The following is a 26,698-nucleotide window of genomic DNA, read 5'->3' as shown; positions in this document are numbered from 1 at the left end:
GCTATACCCAAATTATCAAATTTCTTAGGCACAATCATAAATCCTTTGGATTCTCCCTTACTTCTCTGCTGCCTCTTTTTTCCCCACGTAATAAATTTCTACTCATTCCTTGGGAGTCAGCTAGAAAATAACTTTTTTCAACATGATCAAGCTGTACTTTTTACCTCTTCAACAATGTATTTGTCTTTAATGTAGGATGTCTTGATCAAGGATCCATCTAGATTTCAGAAAGACTATTAACATAAATGGAGGAAAAAGTAGTCTCAGTTTCACTTCTAATTAAGAGTAAATATTTTCTTTTATTTTGAATGTAAGTAACAAACCACAGTATTTGTGACATTGTCAGTATTAGCAGTATCTGTGACGTTGTCACCAATTAAGGTATTTTCATATCACATCACAGTTGGCAAAAATATCTAGAAATATTATCAATGCTTATTACTACTTTAAAATTATAGTGGTTATGAAACCTGTCACTATATCTTATAATTTAATGCATTAATAAAGAAGTACATATTAATATTTCACAAAAGTTGCTTTGTAAATATTTTGAAAACTGAATTGAAATTTGGAATTAGAAAATTAGGTAAACAGATTTCCTCTTTAATTCTTTTTATTTTATTTTATGCAATTAAATATTTTTCTGAGTAGGCTATTTTAGATTTTACCAGATTGCCAAAGGAGTTCAAAACACACAAAAAGCTAGGAACTCCTGCAAATGACACTTATTTAGTTGCGTCCTAATTTTCTGGACTGTTTTTACCACTGTCTTTAGAGGCAAGGACAATTTTTATTCACTTTTATAGCCACATGACTAATATAGTTTATAGTATATAGTAGGTATTGCAAAAGTGTTGGCTGAATAATAGAATAAAACAATGAAAAAAAATCACCTGGCACACGTGTATCCTGAACACGGAAGACGGTGTTTCTCAAAGTGTGATCATAGTCACCGAGATGCTTGTTGAAATGCATATTTCTGTGCCCTATCTAAGATCTTATGAATCTGAATCTCTAGGAATGAAGCCTTGAATCTGTAATTATTACAGCTTATCCAGAAATTTTTTTACATGCTAAAGTTTGAGAATCTGTACAGGAGAATATATGATGCACGGCAGCTTTAAAAAATAAAAACATGGACTTTTTGTAAATAATTTTGACTCCCTGGCTTCATTTGCCTTCTCTGCAAAGCCACACCATAATGGCCACACCATGATCCGCTCAATATCATACGTGGGTTTTGCAGCTTGTGCACAGAAGGATGTAAGGTAGGGCTAACTCCTTCTTCAGAATGAAGAATGAAAAGTCTTCAGGCATATGCTCATATTGATTTGGTCTTCTGGCATACACAGTCCCTGGGGAAGGATGAAGTACTTTGAATTTTCAAAGAAGTTGTTCATATCATCCTGGTACAATCCTGGTTACACTGTCTCTGGGACAATTTCCATCATATGTGATGAATGACCCCAGAACATTCAAACAAACCAAAAAACTTTAAAACAGTTGGAGTGGCAAAAAGACCAATCAACCACTTAATGTAGTTTTTGTTTTATATCATGTCAAGAATGTCCACTTTTAAATTTTTACGCCTTTAAAATGTAGGCCACTATACCATTCAGATTATACCCCAAATGTTGTGGCCCTAAAATTTTAACACGTTAAAGAAAAATTTGAACATACTTTCAGCCAACCTCAAGAAACAAATTATAATTTAAAATATTTTCACTTGTCAAGAGAGATCAACATATAATACCTACTTTTCTATAAAAAATATACCTTCATCAACTTTTAAAAAATCATATTCTTTTAGAAATCATTTTACCTTGTCACTGAATGGAAACACACTCTAATGACAGACTGAAAGCTATTCGAATATAGATACAATGGCTTGAGATTTTTCATATCCTTTACAGAGTACAGAATTTTTACATCCTTTACACATAGTAAGATTTTAATAAATTTTCTATTTGAAAAAATTGAATGTTATTCTGAAGCAATAATGATAACTAATAAATATTAAGTCCATATATAATAAACATTAAGTATAAGGGTAACAGCACTATTCTAAGTACTTTACAAATCAGTGTGTTTAATAATCATATGACAGTGTTACTTATTACCTCCTTTTAAGAAAGAGAGAGGCCAAGAGAGGCTACGTATCTTGCTCAAGGTCACATTTCTAGCGAGTGTTGAGTCAGGGTCTAAACTCTGGCAGACTGTCTCCAGAGCTAGTATTCCTATTTTCAACACTAAATGACTTACTCTTTATTGTTTTAACAGAAAATTACTATGATCCATATTTAACTAAAGAATAGATTCCTTCTGAAGTTAATGTTGAAAGCCCATTCTAGTACATTGTCTTGGCCTTTTCACTGTTAAAATGTTCTTTGGTGCTTATTTGAAACAGATGTAAACACTTAAAATATCCATTCACATTGTATTTCCCTGTGATTTGCTGGACTATGTCAGGTTGCCTCCAGGAGACCCATTTCTAAATGACTGATTTCATTTGTCTTTCTACTCCTTTACAGACCTGCACCTTCAGGGAGCTGTTAAAGCATGGTTGGTCGGAGGTTTATTAGCATCTCTTGCCAACATTCTGTCTCTTTCAGTTGTAGAAAGCTCTAGGACAGCCAGAAGAAGCTGGGTGGGTTTTTCAAAGCACAGTTTCTTCAAGCTTTTTGGAAATACATGATGACTGGCTAATGGTAGTACAAAGTTTATTCTCACGTACTTTTAACTCCAGGAGTTATTAGTTGGGAGTTACTTAAAACTCTATGCCTTTCAAATGGGTTGCCTTCTCTCTGTTATTGTTCTTCAGTAAACTTAAGATTAAGTTGACTTTTTATTTTCAAAAACTTTGCATTTTAGCTCATTATGTTTATTTTTTGTTGAACTCTTTCTAAAGTTTAAACTATATGTATTTTATGATTTTGCAAGCAAAGTGACCAGAGCAGAAAAATGTCACTGTGAGTCCTCAGTGTGGGGCAGTCTCTCTCTCTCTTGTCCCTAAGAATAGATTAATGACTATCAGTTTAATATACGTTTATTTTTATCTGTGGTAATAAGAAAGAGTTCCCATTGTCAGACAATCAGTGTTTTTAGTTAATCAAAGTTTCTGTTTAATAAACAAATGATATCAGAGATTTTACACAATCAAAAAATAATGAAAATAGCTTTGCACCAATCAAAACATTATATCTTTTTTGATGGTTCAGAGAATCCTTCAGAATCTTGCTTTTTATCAAAAGTTATCTCAATGTTTATCAGCCAAAATCATGTTTGGAAAATGAGAAACAATTAAAGAAGGTATATTTGAATTACACTTAGATCTACTGAAATTATGTTTCTGAGTCTTTTGAGCTAGAAATGGATTATATTGTCTCTCACAGTGAAGCTTCACTCTACTTCCATCCCAAAGCTCTAATCTGTAGAAGAAATATAGTGAAAAACTCCTTGTAATGAAATCCTGATATGTTTTGTACCTGTATCCTTTTACCGGTAACTACACCATTTTATTCCATAGCATCTTTTGTATATTTTTATCGCCGTACTTGTACATTGTCTAGAAGTTTCTTGTTCATGTAGTCCTCAAGCGCTGAGATTTATACCTCTTTATATCCTCCCTTCCAATTCTGTGATTGGAATGACAAATCTTCAGCATGTTTTGTCTGTGGTGGAGACACAGGTACAATATTTTATTTAATGTGGGTGTTCTTGAAACAGTATAGGATGATGTTGCTTATTTATGGTGCTTAATTTTCACTGTTAAATATAAATAGTGTCATGACACCTTCGGAGTTCTTGTGATGCTCACTTATTTTTGTTTTATGTAAGATGAGTATTGATTTGAGGATTTTTTGTTAGTCTGATTCATTGCTATGATATGGAGTAGCATGCTTTTTTTAGGATGCTTGTGACCTTGTTAAATAGCAGTCCAAAAATCATGTAGCTTGTTTTGATTTTAACCAAAGTTACAGCTGCCTAGCTGTAAAGCAGTTTCTCTTATTATGACTAGTTCTTCAACTTGTACTGTTTTAAATTGCCTGCAATTAGCATATTTCAACCTTATTTTTAGGTTTAAATTGCAGTGTGAGAGTGTACTCTCCTCTTAGCTAATTAGTGCTATCAAGGAACAGTAGGTTACCTCATTAGTACCATGTGCATTTAATTAAAGAAGGGAAAATTGGAGTTAACCTCATAGTTAATATTTTCACAGAGTGCTACAATGCCAACACCTTCAATTGGAGTCACACCCCTGTGTATCTAATTATGCACTGATGCCAAATAAGGTTAGCAAGAGTACTACACGGCTGTTGACAAAATAATTTAGATGAAAATGTGTTTGTTGGATTCTGACAGTAAAATATAACGAACATTTTTTCCTTAGTCTTCATCTGCCAGCATCAGGTGACATTCTTCTTCATAGAATACTGAAGGAAAGAAATATCTTGGAAGCCATTTTCCTGTTTGAATTAATATTGCTCTTATCTTGGAAAAAATGGCATATAGTCATATAAAGCATCTACAATCCGTTTCTTAAATAGTGTCCCTGAACTTCAGAGATGTATTTGAAAAGAATTATTTATAAGATGTAATATTTACATGCATCAAACCACTACAAATACTCCCTGACACCCCAATCACATCCCTCCTTGCTTTTCTTCTTTTCTGATATATTTATAATTTCCCTTGTGTATTTTATGAATGGGGATCGTCCTTTCATATCATACATGAAGTCTAAGAATGTGTTGTCACACAGTCTATTCAAATGCAGTGTAGTCTTTTTGCCCTTCAGACAAAATCTTTGATATGTCTAACACTACTTAGGTAAAAAATGACATCCTATGTCATTTATCAATAAATAATCACTTTGCTTTTGTAGATAGAAATGCAAACTATACATTGGAGTGTAGAGAGTAGTTTTCATAGCACAATTCAACAGGTTTTAATAGACATAGTGGATTTTGCCTCCATTGTCTTAAATGTATGCTTAATGCCAATACTTGTATTATAGTAATGCATAGTCAAGACAGTTTATTTAAAGAGATTCTTGTGATTGTTCCTACATTTTATGACAAAACAGGATTTATGTTCATTTGTATTAGTCATAATTGACAAGTCATTTTTTTTAAAGAGATGAAGTTTTAAGAAAAATAATATCCCATACTCTAAAATCATAGTACCACTGAAATCTATTTAACATTAGCAATAATTTTAGCTTAGAAATGGAAAGTGGAATTCCTGTCAAGGTCATGGTAGACTATCAATGAATTTTTTGGTTAGTAGTTTATTCATTGTGTTCAAATATTCAGTTTTGCATCTGCCAAATTATTTCTATTTTTAAAATCTGTACTGTTATTAACTATGAGATAAAGATAGAATAGTCTTATTTATGTTGACCTACCAAGATAATAATCAAAAATACCTTTTTAAAATAAGTGAATTATTAACATAAGCCTTAAGAGTGAAAAAAAAAAGAAAAAAAAAAAAAAGCCAACTCCTGATTCTCTTTGTTTAATCTAGGAATTGCTTCCAGAAACAAAATTATGTATCTGTGGCCACTCTTCTGGTGATGGGCATCCTCACAACACATTTGCAGTAAGTTACACTGGGCACTTAGAAATTCAACTACTAAGCACAAGGCCATAGACTGAATGTCGCTAAGTAGATTATCTATAATTTTCTATTAACCACTCCCTTCCATTGATGCAGATAATCAAGACATGACTAATGTTAAGATACAGATATAATTATTTGTTTTCCTGTTACTTCTTATATTCTTCCATCAGTTATATTTCATCACATGTATAGTTCATAGTTTCTATGCTCGATGCCATTAAAGTTTACCTTAAATATATAAAGGCATGTGGCTGTATCACCACTACACTTTTCTTGAACTTTTAGGAATAATTTATTGAGATAGTACTGATATGCAGAATATAAATGGATAGAGATTATCGATAGATACAATACATATTTTAGGGAAAAGTTGCTGCTCCATGTTGTGTAAGTTACTGTAGAAATATGTCAAGGCCTTTTTTTTTTTTACATATTTTGTCACTGGAGTGTAATTTGCCTCTTTAGATTACAATAGTCAATGAAAATTGCTTTTGTGACCTAATTCCCATACCAGTTAGCCTTGGAAATGAATAGCAATGCTGAAGTAGCCATTCAAGAATTTTTAAATAGAGCAACTTCATGTTTCTATTTAGCATGGATACTACTTGTATTCCTAAGGAATCTCTAAATATGTAAGTCATATGCATATTTTCATATATAGATAGAATTTTTGCTTATTTTCTCTAGAATTGAGGTACTTATTTAGTTTCCTTGGACTAGAGTATTCTTAAATTGACTCACCCAAAATTTATTTTTTTTACTATCCTATCTGTAATATTTTCTAATATATAATTGACAGAACACAACACAGTTAAGGCTCTTAAAAACAAATAATCTTTATCTTCCTGAATAAAGAGTAAATATCAAATTTTATACCTTAGTTTAAAAAAGAAAGATTTTTCTCTATTAAAATAGTGTCATTAATATGGAAAGCTATTCTTTGTGAAAATATATAAACATGAAACATTTTTTTAAATGTTAGATGCGTAACAGAAGTAGAAGTGGAATCAGCAATATTATGTATATGTTATAGAAATAGTGAATGCAGAAGATAGGTAATAAATTTCGCACATAAAAGCTGGTTTCATAGTGATCTGATTTTATCTAGTTTGAGGTTTCATTCATTTTAATCCTAAAGTGTTTGCAACTCCTGAGCTTTCCTTGAAGGAACAACATTTGAAAAATAGAAAAATTAAAAAGTAGCGGTAAGTTTTGCTGAAACGATATAAAATTATGTGAAAGACTAAAATGATCTTAATTTCTAAATAACCTCTGTATATTTTGAAAAAAAGATAAATTTAAGTTAAACTGTAAAAATAACCATATATTTTAACTTAATAATTAAGAAGATTCATCCACAAATATGCTTTGAAAAAGTAGTACATAAGAAATGGAACAGGCAATATTTCTAATTAGTGACACTTTTTCTTTAAATAATCCTGATGGAAAAATTGTTTTCATTAGACTAAAGAATGAGCTGGCTTAACTACTAATAATATTTGTTTTTTATCTAAAACTACTCCTACCATTAAAAAAAAATTATTCTACTGATGTAAAAAGAAATATATAGTCAGATCTTTATATTTTCACTGAAAATGTAAAGATTGTGATTACCAATTTATTGGTCTTTCCAAAGGTATGACAAATTGTTCGTGGCTGCCTTGAGTTGAATAGGAATCTGAGTTTGTCCCATGTGTTCAAGACTGCAATTAGTCCCTAAGGCAGAGTACCAGGATGAATTAGTGAGACCTTCACCGTTTGTGGGGAGAGGGAGCATGGCAGTGCATGGACAAGTGTTTGCCACCCCTGCACTGCACCAAACTTGACACTTAGTCACTGAATGACTTTGCAATAATGCTTCTTGGCTTCATGACACAACTACATATTAATAAGTAGGTGCTTTTTTTTTTTTAATTGACAGCCTTAGATATAAACTTTCTGTAGGTGAACATGGCTACATAATGTGATTTAAAATCAAGTTGCAAACTAAAACAAATACTATTATTTATTGTTGACAATTTCCATATGACAGACATGACTGTCAATATTTATTAAGTTTTGTAAGTACCAATATGCCAGAGTGGTACTCCACTAAGTCTGAGGCACCATGAGATTACTGGTGGGCTAAAAGAAAGAGAGGTGTAGAAAGGATAAAAATACTTACAATTAGCCATGTTCTTTTATAATGTATATAACTGTCATTTATAATAAATTATGAATCATTATAATGGTTCTATTGTTCTAAAAATAGTTCTAAAAATAGAAAAATTGTAATAAATTTTTAGGTGATCCTACAAAATGCCCTATAAATGAAATGGATTAATTTAATATCACACATATTACTTCCATGGTTGATCAACTGTCACAAATAAAAAGCCAAAATTTTGAGGCATGTATTCCAAGTTAGCAGATTAATTTAATTTTTACTACCCACTTTCACTTAAAAAAATAAAAATCTTAAAAATTTATTAATAAGCCTGAAGTGCTATAAATTGCAGGGGAAAAAGTCACTTACAATTACCAAATGTAGGTTAAAGCCCTATTACCTTAAAGAAATAAGTAATGTTACATACTTGATATTCGACATTTTCAAAAGCTCTCCATCATACCATCCTTTTTCAGGTGTTTATTATATCAAGTTCCTAACAAAAATGCAATAAAATATTTTCTGGTGTTTTGGTATATAAGTAGCCATCAGACATTAGCCGCTATCTGTGTATTGTACCTCCTTATTATCATGTTTTTGACAATAGTGATACTTTTATGTACCCACAAATTGATTATATTTATTGTGTCTTTACTAGTTCATTGTAATACTGGGTAGTAATAATTGTTTACGTATAATCTCTATCTGAAAGTTGTAATCTTAACTTCTGTCTACCTATTATATTTAAAAGAAATAATTGGGCTCCATAGATTGTATGGTTAATATTCTGAGAGTAACAATATAATATCTCTACTACATATTCTACTTTTAGAGGAAAAAGCACTAAGTTCTGGCTTTATAAGATGGGAGTATGAGAGCTAGAGAGCTTCATTGCAAGAGATTACCTTTTAATACTTGCTTTTCACACAATTTTTTTCAAATGATGTATATTTAACTCTAATCTGGAAAAAAACCCTTCACTTATTTTATTTTTCTTTCAAACTTTAGTAATAGGATAGATGCCTTTCTTTTTCCCTGATATATCAAACAGCTTTACAAATGGCTAACTCTACCAAGATCCTAAATTTCACAATCTTTGGCTACCCTGCCCCACAATCATAACCCAGGTTCACTCCTCAGTAACTAGACCTTGTTGTTACCTCATCTGCCTGAATGGCCTCATTAACACCTACCTGCAGATAATCTTATTGTTAGTCTTGCCTACAGGTTTTTACACCTCAGTGAATGCTATTTTACATAGGGCTCTGCAGGATAGCTCTAAGTGCTAAAGCAATTATGTTGAATGCTTAGTCTTTGCCTTTTTGGTCTTATTTTCAAAACCTGTAGCATTGGGTCAAATGAATATTTAGATGAGCAAAATTTGTTGGACCTATAAACTAAAAATGACACTTGACGAGTCTTGGGCTGCTGGTTTATATCTCATTCAAATTAAATTGCATTGACAACATTGAATCTTTCTCCCTATATAGATCTTTACTCTGTTATGATTGCCTCCTGAATGTTTCATTTCGAAAGGAATCATGGATTGGAAGAAATAAGAAAAAGGCAATAGTGATAGTTTTAAAGAATTTATTTTTTGTTCCAAATTAATTTCTCTTAGGCTTTGAATAAATTGTACCCAGCACCAAATAATCTATCCATTGGGCTCTTGAATCAGCTTTCTAGATTGGATATTACTTGATCTTTTTTTAGTTTCATGATCTTAATCTGTAAAATTGGGACAGTAATAGTATCTACCTCATAAGATAGTAATAGGACTAAATTTGATAACCCCAAAAAATACTTAGCAAGATGACTAACACATAGGAAGTGTGCAATAGATGTTCAACTCAGTATCTGCAGTAGCATCAGTATACTATTGCTTGAACCAGAGGCAATTCTAGTTGACGTAAATTTAAATATATATTTGGTATTAACACTAAATAAGAGACATTGGGCATTGTACTGCTGGTCATGACTAAGACAGATGGGAAATATTCCTTACTGAGAAGAAAGTCTTGATATTCATTAATTGAACACTGACTTAATTACTCAAAAAATCAGGGTTATCCAAATGTTTTCTGATTTGTTATGTGGAAAATAGCAACCTGGAAAAGAAAGAACCCTGATTCCCCAAACCTAAATGATGTCCTGGAAGCCAAGGAAAGTTGTGACTAAAGAATGAGGAAAAGTGTCCCCTCAATTATCTGTATCCAGCTAGAGAGCAGGAATATTCAAAGTTAGGAAATACAAGTGACAGTGCCATATTACCTCCAGTGTATTCTTCTTTTCTCAGTTATACCTGTATTAGCAAAGACTAACCACAAGTTAAAGACAAATTACTACTTACTAACTAACTTATTAACTAACATACTGGCAACAATTAGCCAGGGATGATGCAGTAATTTTTTTGGAGAGTTCTTCGTATAAAACCTATATTGCAAGATTTAATGCTTTGCTATTAGTGTAAAGTTGTGGTAGTATAAATTTAAGTTCATTATGAAGCAGTACAAATTAGACTTGTTAATTCATCATGTTTATTTTGAGTAGTTTTATTCACTATTATGATAGTATCGGTGTATACTAGGTTCTTTGGTATGAAATAAACCTTAGAATAATCAAATATTTCAGTTCTTATCTTACAGCTGATTTTTTTAATGCCAGTAGAGCTGTATATAACATAGTGACAATGTTTAGGGCTACTGTTATAACCTCCTAGATTCTTTATTGGAAATAGAACATAGGTTTCTGTTTTTAAAGCCTTGGCTGACATTTGTATGCAACTTCTTGATTAATCTTTTTCTCTTCTACTGTAATTCAAGATATCAATAATTATCTTTGTACACCTCACTCAGCTGAGATGTAGCTCCATGGCTCAGTTCATTCTAAACACCTCTCCTGAGTGAGTGCTTCTCACCTATTTTATTGCAATATTTGAGATTGCATGAATTCTCTTGATGTTGGTTCCAGGAAGAACCAGTAGCAGAGCTTTTTCAATGGAGACTTCTCTTTGAAATTTATAATGAATAATTTACTCCCCTTGATGATTCACTAAAGCATTCGTATGGCAGAAATTGGAGGCTGATGAAAGGATTATTTATTTAGTTATCTGGTTTTGTTGTTAATATATTTTTCACCAAATAAATTGATACACGCATCAGAATATATGTGCAGCAATAATGTAAATTTATGGTGCTCATTTAGACTATATATTTTTTCACATTATAAAATTATTTGTAATGAGCTGTTAATGATAGTCTTTACAAATATGAAATATAATCTGCATTAACTTCTAACGGTTTACTCTGCGGTCATTGCATATTTCTAAACATCACATAATAAAGGCATATTCCATATTTATTATTTGTATTTCTGTTTATAGAAATATTTTTACATCATTTTATTTTAGCATAATGGTAAGTGAAAGGCACAAAAACAAGTCATCATAGTGTATAAATCGGGGGCTCGTGAGCTCACGTGCACACATGAACATACATATACATATCTTAATGGTCAATTATGTAAAAGAATATGCATGCATTTTTATTGAATTCTGTCTGTAATTTTTCTTTCTCTTCTTTTTGAAGTTAAATTTTAAATTTGTAATTTTCATTAGGCAAATGAGTTATTTGTTATACACAGGATTAACAAATTATGGAATCAAATATTCATTACTGGCACCATCCATGCAGCAACGTATTTACTTGAAAATATTTTTAAAATGCTGGACTTTTTATATAATTTTCGTTTGTACATAGGACATTACATTAAGGATCACATGGTTCTCATTGACATTGAAACTTAAACTTGAAAGTACACGCTGTACTTTAAATCGTGAGCCAATGAAATTCAGAAGGCTTACTATTAACAGAATTCTGTCATTTTATAATCATATAATGCATCATATGACTTAGATTAAATTGCATTTTTTTACTTCGAATTTATCATATTCCTAATAAAGATAAATTTGGTGCAAATAGATTCACACTACTGATAAGATAATGAATAAAGTCAGGCCAAGTTAAGTATTTCCAGATGGAACTTTTGTAATATTCAACATTAAGGAACAATATGAAATGCTCATGGAACCATATTTGTAAGCTCTTTTCCCTGAAGTCATGATTACCATTCCAGCAGAACTGTCTCCTATTCTCTCTTAAGAGTTATTTTGTAATATTGACAGAGCACTAATCCAGAGCACTAATTATAATGGCATACTCCAATTACATAGGTTATATGTTTAATATTTTAAGAATAACAATATAATATCTTAATTTTAATTAAGAATTTTATATGTAAAATATTTAGTCTGGCTTAAAAACAGACTATATAGAAGGAGAATAAGAGAACTTAAGAGTTCTTACTTAAGTACCTTAAGTCAGAATATCTTGAGAGTTATTACAGAGAAGGGAGACATCAAGTATATATCTGAGAGATAAATTATCATTAAATTAAGCATAATTCATAAATTTACATGTGGTTGTATAATTTTGGAGGTAGATAGTATTGATAAAATGGTGAAATCAAAATTTTATATATGAGCTCAAAAGGTTTAGGAATTTAATATTTCTAAAGCATTATATATGCATACCTAGTGGATATTTTTCTGATAACATAGGTAATTAATGCAAAATTAAAATAAATAAAATAATATGAATAACACATGTACTATTGTTTTATCTCTAAATCTTTGTTGCCTATAAGTTGCTTAGCTCTTATATTCTCACATATTAAGGCCAAAAAAAATATATATATATATATATTTTGCATGTTTACCTTTGTCTCTTTATATATTACCTGAGTAGTCACTCTGTTTTATTAGAAGGCTGTGCCATGTTATTGCATTGCCAAAATAAAGAGTAGGGGATGGCTACCCAACATGCATTTTTGTCCTATATAGGCTGATAGAATATTTTAGCTACAAGCAGCCTTATGATTCATCTAATTCTTCTCTATTTTACAGTTAAGAAAACTAATAAGTGACTTCCCTAATATATTACCATTATTTATTGAATTCAAGGGGGAGCTATTGTCGAAATGATAGTTCTTTAGTCTTGAGCCGTTTCATAAATATTAATTTTGGCAGGTTATATATTTTAATTTTAATTCTATATATCTGTCAAATAAGGAAAACACTCAGCTTTTCCAAATATTGCTAATCACATTTACCTATGAAAAGGTTTTGAAAACCCGAAAGATTTCATGATCACTTTTAAAATTACCATACATATTACTTGACTACTTGTGGTTTGTTGAAGACATTTTTAAGATCTCAATCAGATCTGTGAGATAGTTTTATTTATAGATTGAGGTTTTAGAAAAGAAAAATTCAAGAATCTTCAGTGAACCCCCGAGAAACATTTTAAAGTAAATTGTGATTCCCAGACTATTGATTTATTGCTTGCATTCTTTTATTAGGACTTCAACTAGAAAAAAGAATTATTTTTTAAAGGTATACAGTACATTCCTAGTTTAGTTCCTAATATTTAAAGGAATAAGCTTAATGGTTACAGAGTCTTAATCCTTTACAATCATTTTCTTTTTATTTAGACTACATACCTAAGCAAAATCAGTTGCTCTATAAAGACAAAAAAAGAGAGTTTCTCTGGCCTTTCAGGTCTGATTACTATCCATCAGAAAAATGCTATGTCTTAACAATTGAAAATAAGTGAATAGTGCATCATCCTTAAAATACAAAGGAAAGGAGATAATATTTTAAGTCTGATATTGAAATGTCAAACATTTAAATAGGTAAGCTCAGAATGAATTATTTAATTGACCAGATGAAAATGCTAAATCTATGACATGCAACTTAGATCCTGTAAAATATATTCATAGCACTTGTTGTAAATTGACTACTTAAAGCTATAGAAATGAATACAGAGATTAGAATTTTAATGAGAAATTGTGCTTCTAGAAAAGTTCTAAAAATATTTGGGACAATCAATTTCACTATTATTAATAGTATTATCACATACTTTTTTTATTCAGACGATCATATGATAAATAATTGCTCCTATTTCTCTGTCTCATAAATTGTTCATAGACCTTAATACCTGCCCAGAGTCTGCTAGATAAAACTACAAATCTAAGGCTTGTAATCATGTAATTGCCCACCACCCCCTCCACCAAGTGGGCTCTTTTTCTTTCCTAACCTTTTCCCCTATTATTTTACAAAGACATTGAGTCTTGACTTATATATCTATTTTCTGTTTCCAAACATGTAATATCTCATTTTCTTCCTATTCTTTTTTTAATATTGTTATCACTCTGTAGCTTTCTTTTCTGCTTATCACAATTTACAGGTTTTACTAGGCCCACTGAATTCTATCCCATATGAATGCCTTTTCACCATTGTAGTCCACACTGATTAATCACTCTTTTGATCTCATATGTCTATACTAATCCAATCTACATTTCCGTAATTATTCTTACACAGCCCCCTGATACTCAGTTCCATTCAGTACATACTCACGGAGCATATACTATGAATAACTCACAAGATTACAAAAATTTTCAGAAAAATAATGAGTAATCACCTACGTTTGAGAAATATAAACTATGAAGATGGGAAATACATAATTTAGGACTAAAGAATCAATATAAACTGTAAAACGAGATTTAATCATTGTACCGAGGAATTGGAGACAGATAGGTAGAAGAGGTTTATTTGAGGTGAAGTTTTGAAAAAACAAACAAAATATAGCAGATGTTCTCCACACTAGAACTATAGAGAGCATTCCAGGCATTGGGAACAGAATAAGGTAAGTTATAGAAGAGAGAAAAGAATAAGTGGTTTACAAGCTATAGTATAATGTAATGTATGTGGGTAATTGGAGAACATTATTGGAAAATATTGATATATGTAGTCTTTAAATATGGATGAATGCCAAAATTCGAAGTTTTGAGTGCCCTTTTTTAAGGACGTTAAAAATTCTATAAAGTTTTGAGCAACAAAGTGGTTATTACATAACCAGATTATCCTTTTTAAAGATATTCTTGAGGGCAATAGGAAGAAGTAATTGGAACTAGAAAAATATTGGAATCTATGTGTCTAGGTTAAGAGGGTATTATCTAAAAAATTAAGAATGATAATCTTAACTAGGGGAAGGACAAGATAAAAAGTAAGAGGACAGATTTAAGAGAGAACAGAACACTTTAATTTCAAAATTTATGTTGCAATTAGAGAACAGAAAAAAATTGAGATCCTTGGAATTTTGTGCCTGGATATTTGTATTTGGCTGATTGTGAACCTGGTAATGTCTAGAACACAGGAAGAATTGCAGACTTGGTGGTAGGCGGTAGGAAGTTGGAGGTGATAATAAGTGTTGTTTGAGAAGTATATTTATATTTCCAGTGGGATAACCCTGTTCAGGGCACAGTTAACAATCAGAGATGATATGTTTTTGGAAATTATACCATATGCAGGAGACTAGAGTCCATAATTTATTTTTTTCATCTTTTTTTATGTTTTTAGGCAAGGCAACCCTTGGTTGACCTCACAGATTGCAAGGACCTTGTAAGTTTACAATCCCTTATTTTTTATTTTTTATGCCTACAACACCTGGTCTTCCTAGGTGGTCTCCCATTCAAGTACTAACCAGGACCGACCCTGGTTAGCTTCCGAGATCATAAGGGGTCGAGCTCGTTCAGGGTGGCATGGCCGTAGACCCTAGAGTCCATAATTTTGAAGGAGACTGTAAAATGGAAGACAACCACAGAAAAGTTGTAAGACTAGACATTGGGTAAGGAAGAAAGAAGAACCAAGAAAAATGTGATTAAGACAGTAGGGAACCAAAAACCAGCAGTCAAAGGACAATAGAAGAGATTTTTTTTTTTTTTTTAAGCTAAGTGATATTTTAAAAGCATTATCACAGACTGAACAGTGATTTTAAGACTGAAACATGATGCAAGTCATCTAATTTGGCAAGAATGTTTTTAACGTCAGTGACTTAAATGGTAACTAAGAGAGTATATGTAGAGAGGACAAGTAGTATCCACTATTTCTTTGGGGAAAAAGCTGATTAAAAGGAAAATGATAGGCTGGGGCCTTGAGAGGGAGCAAAAGTGAGAAAAGATCTTGGGGAGAGGAGGCGTAGAAACGAAAAGATGAAAATGCAAAAAGGAAAAGAATAAAATGTTGAAACAGTCTGAAAGGTGATGGGGGAAAGTGCTGGCATCAGGGGTACAAATGAAGGTAATTTATCTTTAAAGGGACTAGAAACCCATTTTCATCTGAATTGGACAGAAATTTGAAGATGAGTAAACTCATAGCAAGTTTATTACCTTTTTTATATTATTCATTAGATCTATTTATGCCTTGGTCTACCATTGTGTCCCACTCCCTCAGTGTTATGATGTCTAAATCTAAACTTTATATCACCTTTTAGCGATTTCTGTTTCTAGGACAAACTGTATAAAAAGGAAGGTGTATCATGGTTTTTAAATTTTTCTAGTTATGACAGTTTTATTCTCACCACATTTTATACTCTATGATATCATTAGTTAAAAGAATAGCTACTCATTAGAGTTAAAATTTTGCAACTCTTTTCTCATAAGAGACTCTAATAACATAGTCACAATGTGAATGTTCTTTATTTCCCTTCAGAAATTTAAAATGGATTAATAGAGATCCGAAGGACATTAATTATTTTATTAAACATTTAGATACATTAAGATTTTGAACTTTTTAAGTAATTGGTTAATTTTTAGTAATGAATAAAATAAACCTTTTTACTTTTTAGAAAAAAAACTTTTAGTGAAAACATAAAATGTAACTGGATTGAAATATATGTAGAAATATTATGATAGTCTCTTTTTCACTGTTTAAAATTTTAAGAGCAATCCAATAAACCATCCACTGAAATTGTCCTTAGATGTACATTCAACTGCTTGATTCTGCATTTAGTATTATACGGTATGAATGCAAAAATATGACAGGGTAAGATATCCTTAAATCAAAAAGCTCTTTGTTCATAAAATCAAAACTAAAATATAAGGAAAACAAAATTAATTAATTAAAAAGTAAAAATAAAAGACATAATAGGGACCTGTTTTTGGAGCCTGTTTATAGCAGTTAATATTTCTGCTTTACAAAGTGGACCTTAGGTGGTAGAATTTCAGGAATCAGTGGTAAATGACTGGAAGTATTGTATTCTCTCCAAATAATTATGTGACTTCCAAACAAGGAGTTTCCATATCATTCTTACTAAAAATAATTCATTTTAACTTGCCGAAAAGAATCTTTTTCCTTTTTTTTAGTTTTCTGTTCCCTGCTAAGCAAATTTGTTGAAGCTCTCCAAACTGAATTAAATTGTTTTTCTGTTTTACCCTCTTTTGGGGTTTTGGTGAAAGTATTGAGTATGTCAGCTTTTATGAGGCAAAATTGCAGTGTGGTCATGTTGGCAGAAGCCCCCTCTTTAAGGTACAACAGCCCCTTGCAGTAATTTTTATTATACCTATACATACCTTTTTTTCTCTCTTGAGGAAACCAAGCATAACTCAGCAGTAAAATAATTTGTCTAGGGTCACATTTTAGTAGATGATTAAGTTGAGATCCAAATTCAGGACTGTCTGACTCCAAGATCTCTCCTTTACATCATACCACTTATGGCACTCTTCTGGGTTTTAAATATTGTTTAAAATAAAGCTTCCTAACTGGACTTTGGGTGGTAAACACACAATAGAATATACAGATGTCAAATTATAATGTACACTTGAAAATTATATAATTGTATTAAACAATGTGACCCCAATAAACTTAATTTTTTTTTTTTTAAATAAAATAAAGCTTCCTCCACCACATCAGAAGAATGCCCAGGTATTTCACTCATTTTAGTGGTCTTGAACACTTTGACTTCCCTTTTCTTTACCTCCTTTAAGCCAGGGATTTTTCAACTCCGCCCTCTTCTGATAAGAGCACCAAACAGATTTGATAATCACCGGGCAAAGTTCCAACTTATGTACTCAAACAATTGATTTTTTTCAATCTGATAACATCCTATATATTTCCTATTAGTATATATTTCTTTATCTTTCTCAAATCAACACTTTACTCTCATTAAATTTTCTATTCTCATTAAATCTTCTCTTCTGTTTGACAGTTGAAACACTGTTTAGAATTCTTAAGTTTGTTCTGTTTTTCTAAAATCTCCCCCTCCTGCCAAGTGTCTTTTTATTCCCTGTTTTTAACTGACTCTCAAAAATAATCAAAATATCCACTCAGCGCTAAATATTCTTAAGGCTTTTTCACCTTCTTGCCTTTACCCACTCAAGTCTCTCTCTCCTCCTGCTAGCCAGGGTGGTGAGTTCATCAAGACCATATGATGTCCTGGATAACAAAGTTTCATCTGGCTACCATAAAATCTGTATGGAATGGAAAGCTGCTCCAGCTTTTTCTTGGCTAGATTATTATTTTGGAGGGAAATAATTATTTAGCTAAATAATGAGAAATGTCTACAAGTACTTCTAACCCAGTGTCTGGCACATAATAGATACTTTAAAGAGTAATCTTTTGCTTCTGTGGAATTTTGTTTTATCATTCACAGTGCTTAATCTAATTATCTCTTCATAGAATCAGGAAGGAAGTATGATTCTGAGTGAAAATGTAATAGTAAGCAATATTTACTTTTTTTCTCCATGTACCACCTAATGGTAGTTTTTTCTTACTGATCAAGAAAGTTTCTAAAGGACTACGATCGTTGGGAATCGCCTGAAGGCTAGCTGAACAGAAATTTAACAACTGGGGACTTACAGAAGAGGCCACCTCAAAACTGGATCTGCCCCTCACCAGCCAGTCCTCACAGCCAATCAGCCCAAGGGTCAGTCCCTCCCACTGAAATGCAAACAGCAACCAAGGCTCAGCTACAACAGAAGGGCACACATAACCCATACAAGGGACACAACTGGAGCAGCTGGCTCAGGTGACCAGGGAATAGTATACCACTGGGCCCCACAGGACACCTACTACATAAGGCCACTCTCCTAAAACTGGAAGACATAGAAGCCCTACCTAATATATAGAAATAAACACAGAGAATAAGCCAGAACATGGAGATGAAGAAATATGTCCGAAATGAAAGAACAGAAGAAAGTTCCAGAAAAAGAACTAAACAAAATGGAGACAAGCAATCTACCAGATGAAGCATTCAAAACAATGGTTATGAGGATGCTCGATGAATTTGGAGGAAGAGGAACTGAGTAAGTAAGAACTTCAATGAAAAGATAGAAATATAAAAGTGGAGATAGAAAACAAAAAAGAACCAGTCAGAAATGAAGAATACAATAACTGAAATGAAGAATACCTTAGGAGGAATTAACAGCAGATAAGATGAAGCAGAGGATTAAATCAACAATTTAGAAGATAAGGTAGCAGAAAACACCCAACCAGAACAACAATAAGATAAAAGAATACAATAATATGAAGATAGTTTAAGGGGACTCTGAAACAACATCAAGCATGCCAATAGTTGGGGTACCAGAAGATGGGAGAGAGCAAGGAATTGAAAACCTATTTGAAGAAATAATGACAGAAATCTTCCCTAACTTGGTGAAGGAAATAGACATAAAAGCCCAGAAAACACAGAGAATTCCAAACAAGATGAACCCAAAGAGGTCCACAGCAATTAAATGTCTAAGCTTTAAGACAAGAAGAGAATATTAGAAGTAGCAAGAAAAAAGCTGTTAGTTACATAGAAGGGAGCTCCCATAAGACTCAGCTGATTTCTCAACAGAAACTTTGCAGGCCAGAAGGGATTGGCAGGAAATATTCAAAATGATGAAAACCAAGGTCACTCTACCCAGAAAAGCTGTCATTTAGAATCAAAGGACAGATAAAGAGCCTCCAGATAAGAAGAAACTAAAGGAGTTCATCATCACTAAACCAGTATTATAAGAAATGTTAGAGGGACTTCTTTAAGAAGAAAAAAAAAAGATTAAAAAATATGAATGATAAATGGCAATAACTACATATCTATCAACAATTACTTTAAATGTAAATAGATTGAATATTCCAATCAGAAGATACGTTAAGAGGGGAGGGGATGGTGTAGATGATAGAGGCTCTGTTTATCCCTCTACGACCAAATCAAAATTGTGACGGAAACAAGGAACAAGCATCGAGGAAAAATCATCTAGGATCAAGATGAATAAGCCATACAACTAGGGAGAAATCCAGGAAATCGCCCTGCAACAGCAGAAGATAGGACAAAGTGAGGACGCAGGGCTGCCCAGTCCCGAGTGGCTGAGTGAGACAGAGGCTGCGGCAGTGGCAGTAGCAGATGCCTCTTAATGAAGCTGTGCCCGCAAGCGGATTTTCGCAATGACAGACCTGCTCTCTCTGAGCACCAGTGCTGATTAGGTTGCGCGCAGGGGGAACCAGAGACTTACAAGGAGACATTGTCGGAGTGAGGGCCGAGGCGAGACTTGCTCTGTACAGAAGTGACGGCAGTATCCATTGTTCCCTGTTGAGCCCACTCCACTCCCAATGCGCAGACACAGCGCCACCATAGCTGAGACATCATCAAACTAGATAACAGAGGTTGCTCTGCCCAGAGGATTCTCTGAAACCCTCCCTCCCCAACTCATGGTCCCACCCAAGCCACATCAGGTATATCCTCAGCGAGTCAGGTTTTTCTTGCTGAGCAGCTTCTAGACTTACACTAGAGGCAGCTGAACTTGATTTCTGTGGATTGATTGCTGAATCTTAACAGGCAGCCCCAGAGGGGTAGAGCCTTGGGTTAAAATTGGCCTGCAGTTGAATGCCTCTCAGGACTATGCCACTGGATACCTACTTCACAAATTCACACTAATAAGACCAAGAGACTCAGGAGCTTTGCTTAGTACATAGAAACAGACACGGGAAAGCAGCCAAAATGGGAAGACAAAAAAGCAGAAACCATATGACAGAACAGAATAGAGATCCAGATATAATGGAGTCAAGTAATATAACAGATGCAGAATTCAAAACACTGGTTATAAAGATGCTCAATGAACTTTTGGGAAGTGTAGATAAATTCAGTGAGAACCTCAACAAAGAGATAAAAATGGAAATGGAAATTATAAAAGGGAACCAGTCTGAAATGAAGAACACGTTATCTGAGATGAGAAGTATATTAAATCTCACAAATTAAATGTAAAAATATTCATGTCATAAGGGTAACTGAAGGAAGAATTTGAAGAGATATCTGAAAAAATAATGATGGAAAACTTGCCCCACCAGGTGAAGGAAATAGACATACAATCCCAGGAAGCTCAGAGAATCCCCCAAAAAATGAACCCAAAGAGGCTCACATGAAGACACATTATAATTAAAATGCCAAAGGTTAAATACAAAGAGAGAATCCTAAAAGCAGCAAGAGAAAAACAGATAGTTACCTAGAACAGAGCACCCATAAGACTGGCAGCTAATTTCTCAAAAGAAACTATGCAGGACAGAAGGGCTTGGCAAAAAATATTTGACAAGATGAAGACCCAGGATCTAAAACCAAGATTAATTTATCCAGCAAAGCTATCATTTAGAGTTGAAGGACAGATAAAAAGCTTCCCAGACAAAAGTAAACTAAAGGAATTTATCACCACCAAACCATAAAAGAATTTATTACAGGAAATGTTGGAGTGACTTCTTTAAGAAGAAAAGACATGTATCAAAAACAAGAACAAAGAATAGTAACAACTACATTCCTATCAATAAGTACCTTAAATGGAAAAGAATTAAGAGCTCCAACCAAAAGATAGAGTGGCTGAAAGGATAAGAAAACAAGACCCCTACATATGAAAAGGAAGGAGATGGAAAAAGATATTATTTTGATGGACCTAGAAGGTATTTAAGTCAGACATAGAAAGATAAACACTATATAATTTCACTTATATGTGGAATCTAAGGAATAAAAAGAACAAACTAATCAAAAACAGACTCACAAATATAGTGGACAATTTGGTGACGGACAGAGGAGAGGGGGTTTGGGTGGCTGGGAGAATGGAGTGAAGGGTTCAAGAAATACAAATTAGTAGCTAGTGGATGGTCATGGGGATGGGGAGCACAGCATAAGAAATGCAGTTAGTATTAATATGTCGATTAGGTGGAGGTCAGGGGAGGGAGAGAGCAATTGGGGTGATCATTTTACAAACTATATAGATGTCTAACCAATGTACTGTATACTTGAAGTTAATTTAAATAAATTTAAAATAAAAGATAGGGAGACTGAATGGATAAGAAAACAAGTTGCTTACATATACTGCCTATAACAGGCTCACTTCACAATGAAACACACACACACAGACTGAAGATAAAGGGATGAAAGAAGATATTCCACTTACATGTGGAATCTAAAGAACAAAATAAATAAAACAAACAGACTCATAGATACAGAGAACATTTTGAGGGTTGCCAGATGGGAGGATTTTTAGGGGATGGGTGAAAAAGGGGAAGGGATTAAAAAGAGGAAGGGATTGGTATTTAGAAAATAGTCATGGGACTGTAAAGTATAGCATAAGGAATATAGTCAATAATATTGTAATAACTATGTATGGTGTCAGATGGGTACTAAATTTATGGGAGTGATCACTTCATAAGTTATTTATGTGTCATCATATTTATGTTTTATACTTGCAACTAATAAAATATTGTATGCAAACTGTAATTGAAAAATAAAAATTTATAATTTATGTTTAAAAAGTTTTATGTCACTTAGTCTTGATATACAAGTATTTCAGGAGTAAAAAGATTTATGGGGTGTAGGGAGTAAAGAGATTTGTTATAGTGAGAATTATTGGAAATACTTTTAGTGATGTTTACTCTTCTATGAAGATTATATTTATAAATACTTATTATCATTTGTTAAATTAAATGACTCTTTACAGAATGCTTGATGACTTTTATTCATGCATTAAATATGCACATATATTTAAACAATATTTGCATTTATAATACATTTAATCATGACTTGTCATAGTGTTACTGGTTAACTATTTGGTTTTCCTTAATATTTTTAAAAATATATGAAGTGCTTATATATGTTAATTTAAATTATTTCTGTTACTTAATTCTGAAACGGTGATACATATCAGTATCTGATCGGATGCATTTCCATCTTAACTGATTTTTGAAGGAAGCTTTTCCTCAGAACAGGCATTTGAGATATGTCAAGATTCTAAATATCATTCATATCTTGTTCTTCTACTTATTGCTTAAATATATTTCTAAGAACATATTGTTTACTATAAACAATTTCTTTTGAGTTAACAAAGTTTCTTGCTATTGCTGCCCATTTATAAATCATAGTTTGTACTAGTAAAGGCAGTTTTACTAACAAAGTACTACTAGTACTAGTATCAGTAAAGCTTAATTAACCATTATTATTTATATGCTGAGTTTAGTAGGTACTCATTATTTAATTCATATTAAGTTTTTAGATGTTTCATTCTCACTAAATTAAACAAACCAGCTGTAAACACATAAAAACATAGTAATTCTTAAAATTGTGATTAATTCATTTTAGGTTATACTGATTTCTATTGTCAGTATTTTTAACAATACATGAATAAAATAGTTGAGGAAATTCATTGCCAAAGGTAGAAATATGAAAGTATTTCCTAAACCTTCATAGAAAGAGGAAACCATTCTGTCACTAGTAAGTTATACATTAGTCTCTCAAAGTTCAAATTAGCTGCTGATTTGAATGTGAGATAATAAAATCTGTCATTCTTAGTGTCTTATTGACAATTCTGACGTTCATATCCTCATTTTAAAAAGTATTTTTAATATTTATTTTAAGCTCATTTAGTTTTTTTAACTACCTAGTCTCAGCCCCATAGTTGAATTAAATTTTTAAACATACTTTAAAGGATTAAATAATGCCTGCACGACATTTAAAAAGTATATACAAAATGGTCCAAAAATGTAAAGAAGTGGTGGCTCTTCTCCCCCAGATCCAGAAGAAAACACCTTTTATATAGTTTCTATGTTTTTATATCTCTTGAAAATGGAAAATGAAATACTCTCTGCCCTCAAGTAACTTACAATTCACATTTTCCCCAAGACGTTTTTCTTTGGGATCTGAAGGGGATTACTTTTCTGGTGGTTGGTTACTGCTTTAGATTTGTCATTAGAAAGACTTCCAAGCATATTGAATATATGCTAGTTGATGTGAAAAATGAACTGAATTCAAATGATATCATTTTTGCCCCAAATAACTGGTGTTAACTCTGAACTTGCTACGGCATATTATCATTAGAAACATACTGCTTCAATGTTTTGATTTATCAACTATAGATAGAATATGTTGACTCTTTGCTATAAAAAGAATAGAAATTTAGTAATATTTCACCACTACCAATTTTTGCTAGTTTTGCTATTATTTTGAGCTCTTCCAGTTGTTATCTTTATTACTCAAATAATAAACTTAAATATCTATTTTTTTTAATCCATTGATTCTCTGCTATAATGATAGCTCTTTAAAAAGCTAGGAGGCTATTTTTAGTAGATTTATGGATCCACTAAAATTTTTCTGAGGATATAAATTAGAAGATTCTTAAAGCTTTCTTCTACTCCTGGACTTACCTGTTTCATTTCTTGCAACTTGTTACATTTTGGTAGTCTTTTTACTCTGTTCTATATTGTTGGTTTTCTTTAAATGTCTATTTTTGGTTGTTGGTTTAATATATGAATGAAAGATGAGGCTAATTAATAGGACTAGTAGCTGGGGTAAATTTTCCGCATGATTGTATAGATTTCTTTCAACATAACTTTCTCCCTTAAATGAGAATGTGTTGAGACGCAGGCTTCACTTTAGGGTCTTCTTTTCAGTATTGAGTGCCCCAAATTGCCAGTATTGCCAAAGTGAAGACAGTATTACTTTGGCATTTCTGACTTAACTTGCAGTCTGTAATTGAAGCTGGGAGTTAACTCTAGACTCTGTTCTGCTTATCTTTCACATTCTTACACCATATTAGGTGCTTTCTCCAGACAGATGGTTTGTTTTCTTAGACTAATAATGCACATCTTAGACTTTATCCTGTGGGTAAAAGCCATTTCTTTGAGAAGGCATGCTCTGTGACTTGGAGAGGGTGTGAGAGGAGAAGGTGTTTTACAAGCTTGCCCATTCTATGTGGTGGATTTTAATGAATTCTCAGGATGAATGTACTATGCCTCATGCTTGCCCTTTGTGTTCTGTGGGAAGTAAGAATTTTCTACTGGTACTTTGGGCTGCATTTTTTCATACTCTTTTGCTTGTCACCTGCTCACTTTCTACCTGGTTTCTCAGATTTCCTGGTCTTCTGCTGCTACTTTTTCTTTTTTTCCCTTTCATCAGTTATAATTTTATTATTTTTAAAACAAAAGGAAAGAAGGGAAGTAGATTTGAGTGCTTATAGTGTTATATTAAGCTAGAAGTCAATAGTTCTCTTTAAATATAATATTATAATACATGTGGGTAATAAATATTCATGATCACTTGCTATGTACATGTCTATGTTACAGAATGCCATCTAATGGGCTCTGATGCCACACACCCCTACCTCAAGAGCAGAGTGAGCTATGGCTTACAGATCTGCAAAATCTCCTTTACAGCACATTTTTTCATTCATTTCATTTAATTAGTTCAGATAGTTTTGATTCCTACCAAAAACAATTTGAGTTACTTTTTTCCTTCCTAACTATTCAAACTATAACCCAAAGAAATTCTGCCTACAAGTGAGGTTATCATGAAAATTTAAATTCATGATCTTGACCAAATATTAGAGGGAAGAGCTTTGCCATTATCCTGTGCCCTGCAGCAAACCCTAAAGCCTTCTATTTCTTGAAACTGACTCTCCAAACTATGGATCAGGATCAGAAAGTCCCTCACAGGGTTATACCAATACATCCAGGTTTTTCTCCTGTTGCCTGCAAGCTGACCAGTGGGTCCTGTGTGAATTCTTAAGCCTGTTTCTGCTGTGGTGCTTCTTGTATGCAGATCTCTGACAATTGAAGTCACTCTTGCTCTGAAATTTTTTGACCATAGAAGTGTTGGCCAACTCTTTGCCAGAATATGATAAAAGCTGGTGTTTGCGTTTGGCTAAGGAAGAGAAATATGAATTAATATCTAGGGATAAGTAGAGAAAGAGTAGGTATGTGTGTTTTCTTCTTGGCCATACAGGATATACTCAGTTGGACAAGGGAAACTAGTTTGAAAATTCAGACAACCTATTTTAAATAAAGCATAATTATTTTGTTCTTAATAACATACTATAATTATATTATATGCTTTTTCTAGGGAAGTCAAAGATTCAGAAATCTCAAGCTACAAAGGAAACTGTACCTCAAGACACTTATTTTTCTCAAATTGTTTTATTACTAATACAGTGCCTTTTTTCAAAATACATTCTATGCTCAAAACAGTCTGGCAATCATCTTTTTACTTATAGTAAAGGTCTCCTTTAAATACTGCTTTATATGTAGTATTTTCCTAAATAAAGTAGAGTAAGTTAAAATTCATTATGTCTATCATGTATAGGCCAGGCAGTGGATACTGATTAACTTGACAACTATAGCATATTCACCCAAACTATCTGCTGGATTAATTAGGTTTTCAAATGATTGATTTACTGAATTTGTTGCACTTTTTCTGTTATTCTGTATTGAGCAATACAGTTAGCCTTTGAACATTTGTCTAAATTTCAATACAAAGTATTTTTGGAGATTGTTTATATCCACTCAATTTAAATAAGATTAAGTTAGTGGCAGTGGTATAGTTTTTAGTAATATTCAGTTCATAGATCTGCCTTGTGATCCATATATGACTTCAGCAAAAGCATTTTATCTTTCTGGGCATGGATCTTAATCTATAAAATGGGAATAGCCATTCCTGAACCGACTCGCTACATTGGGGTTTGATTCTAGAATCTATGCACAGGGTTATACCCTGGTTATTGGTATGATTGTTCTCTCAAGCA

General features: G+C 32.5%; 1 protein-coding gene and 1 pseudogene across 17 annotated transcripts in view; one reads left to right on the top strand and one right to left on the bottom strand.

Moving 5' to 3' along the window:
- FOXP2 (forkhead box P2) overlaps positions 1 to 26,698 on the top strand; it is a 244,700-nt gene that overhangs the window by 123,079 nt on the left and 94,923 nt on the right. For 4 of the 17 annotated variants that reach the window (XM_006910599.1, XM_006910598.1, XM_006910597.1 and 1 more), the window contains one exon: positions 5,527 to 5,601. The exons of 12 other annotated variants lie outside the window; for them this stretch is intronic. In XM_006910599.1, coding sequence (XP_006910661.1) covers positions 5,527 to 5,601 — 75 coding nt within the window. Of the gene's footprint in view, positions 1 to 5,526; positions 5,602 to 18,341; positions 18,381 to 26,698 lie in introns of all 17 variants that reach the window. One more of the 17 variants, XM_006910601.1, reaches the window with a different exon arrangement.
- Positions 15,321 to 15,439, bottom strand: LOC112478729 (annotated as a pseudogene).

The sequence above is a fragment of the Pteropus alecto genome, unplaced genomic scaffold (genome assembly GCF_000325575.1).
Source record: "Pteropus alecto unplaced genomic scaffold, ASM32557v1 scaffold22, whole genome shotgun sequence".
NCBI lineage: Eukaryota > Metazoa > Chordata > Mammalia > Chiroptera > Pteropodidae > Pteropus > Pteropus alecto.
This window is presented reverse-complemented; position numbering and strand designations above follow the sequence as displayed.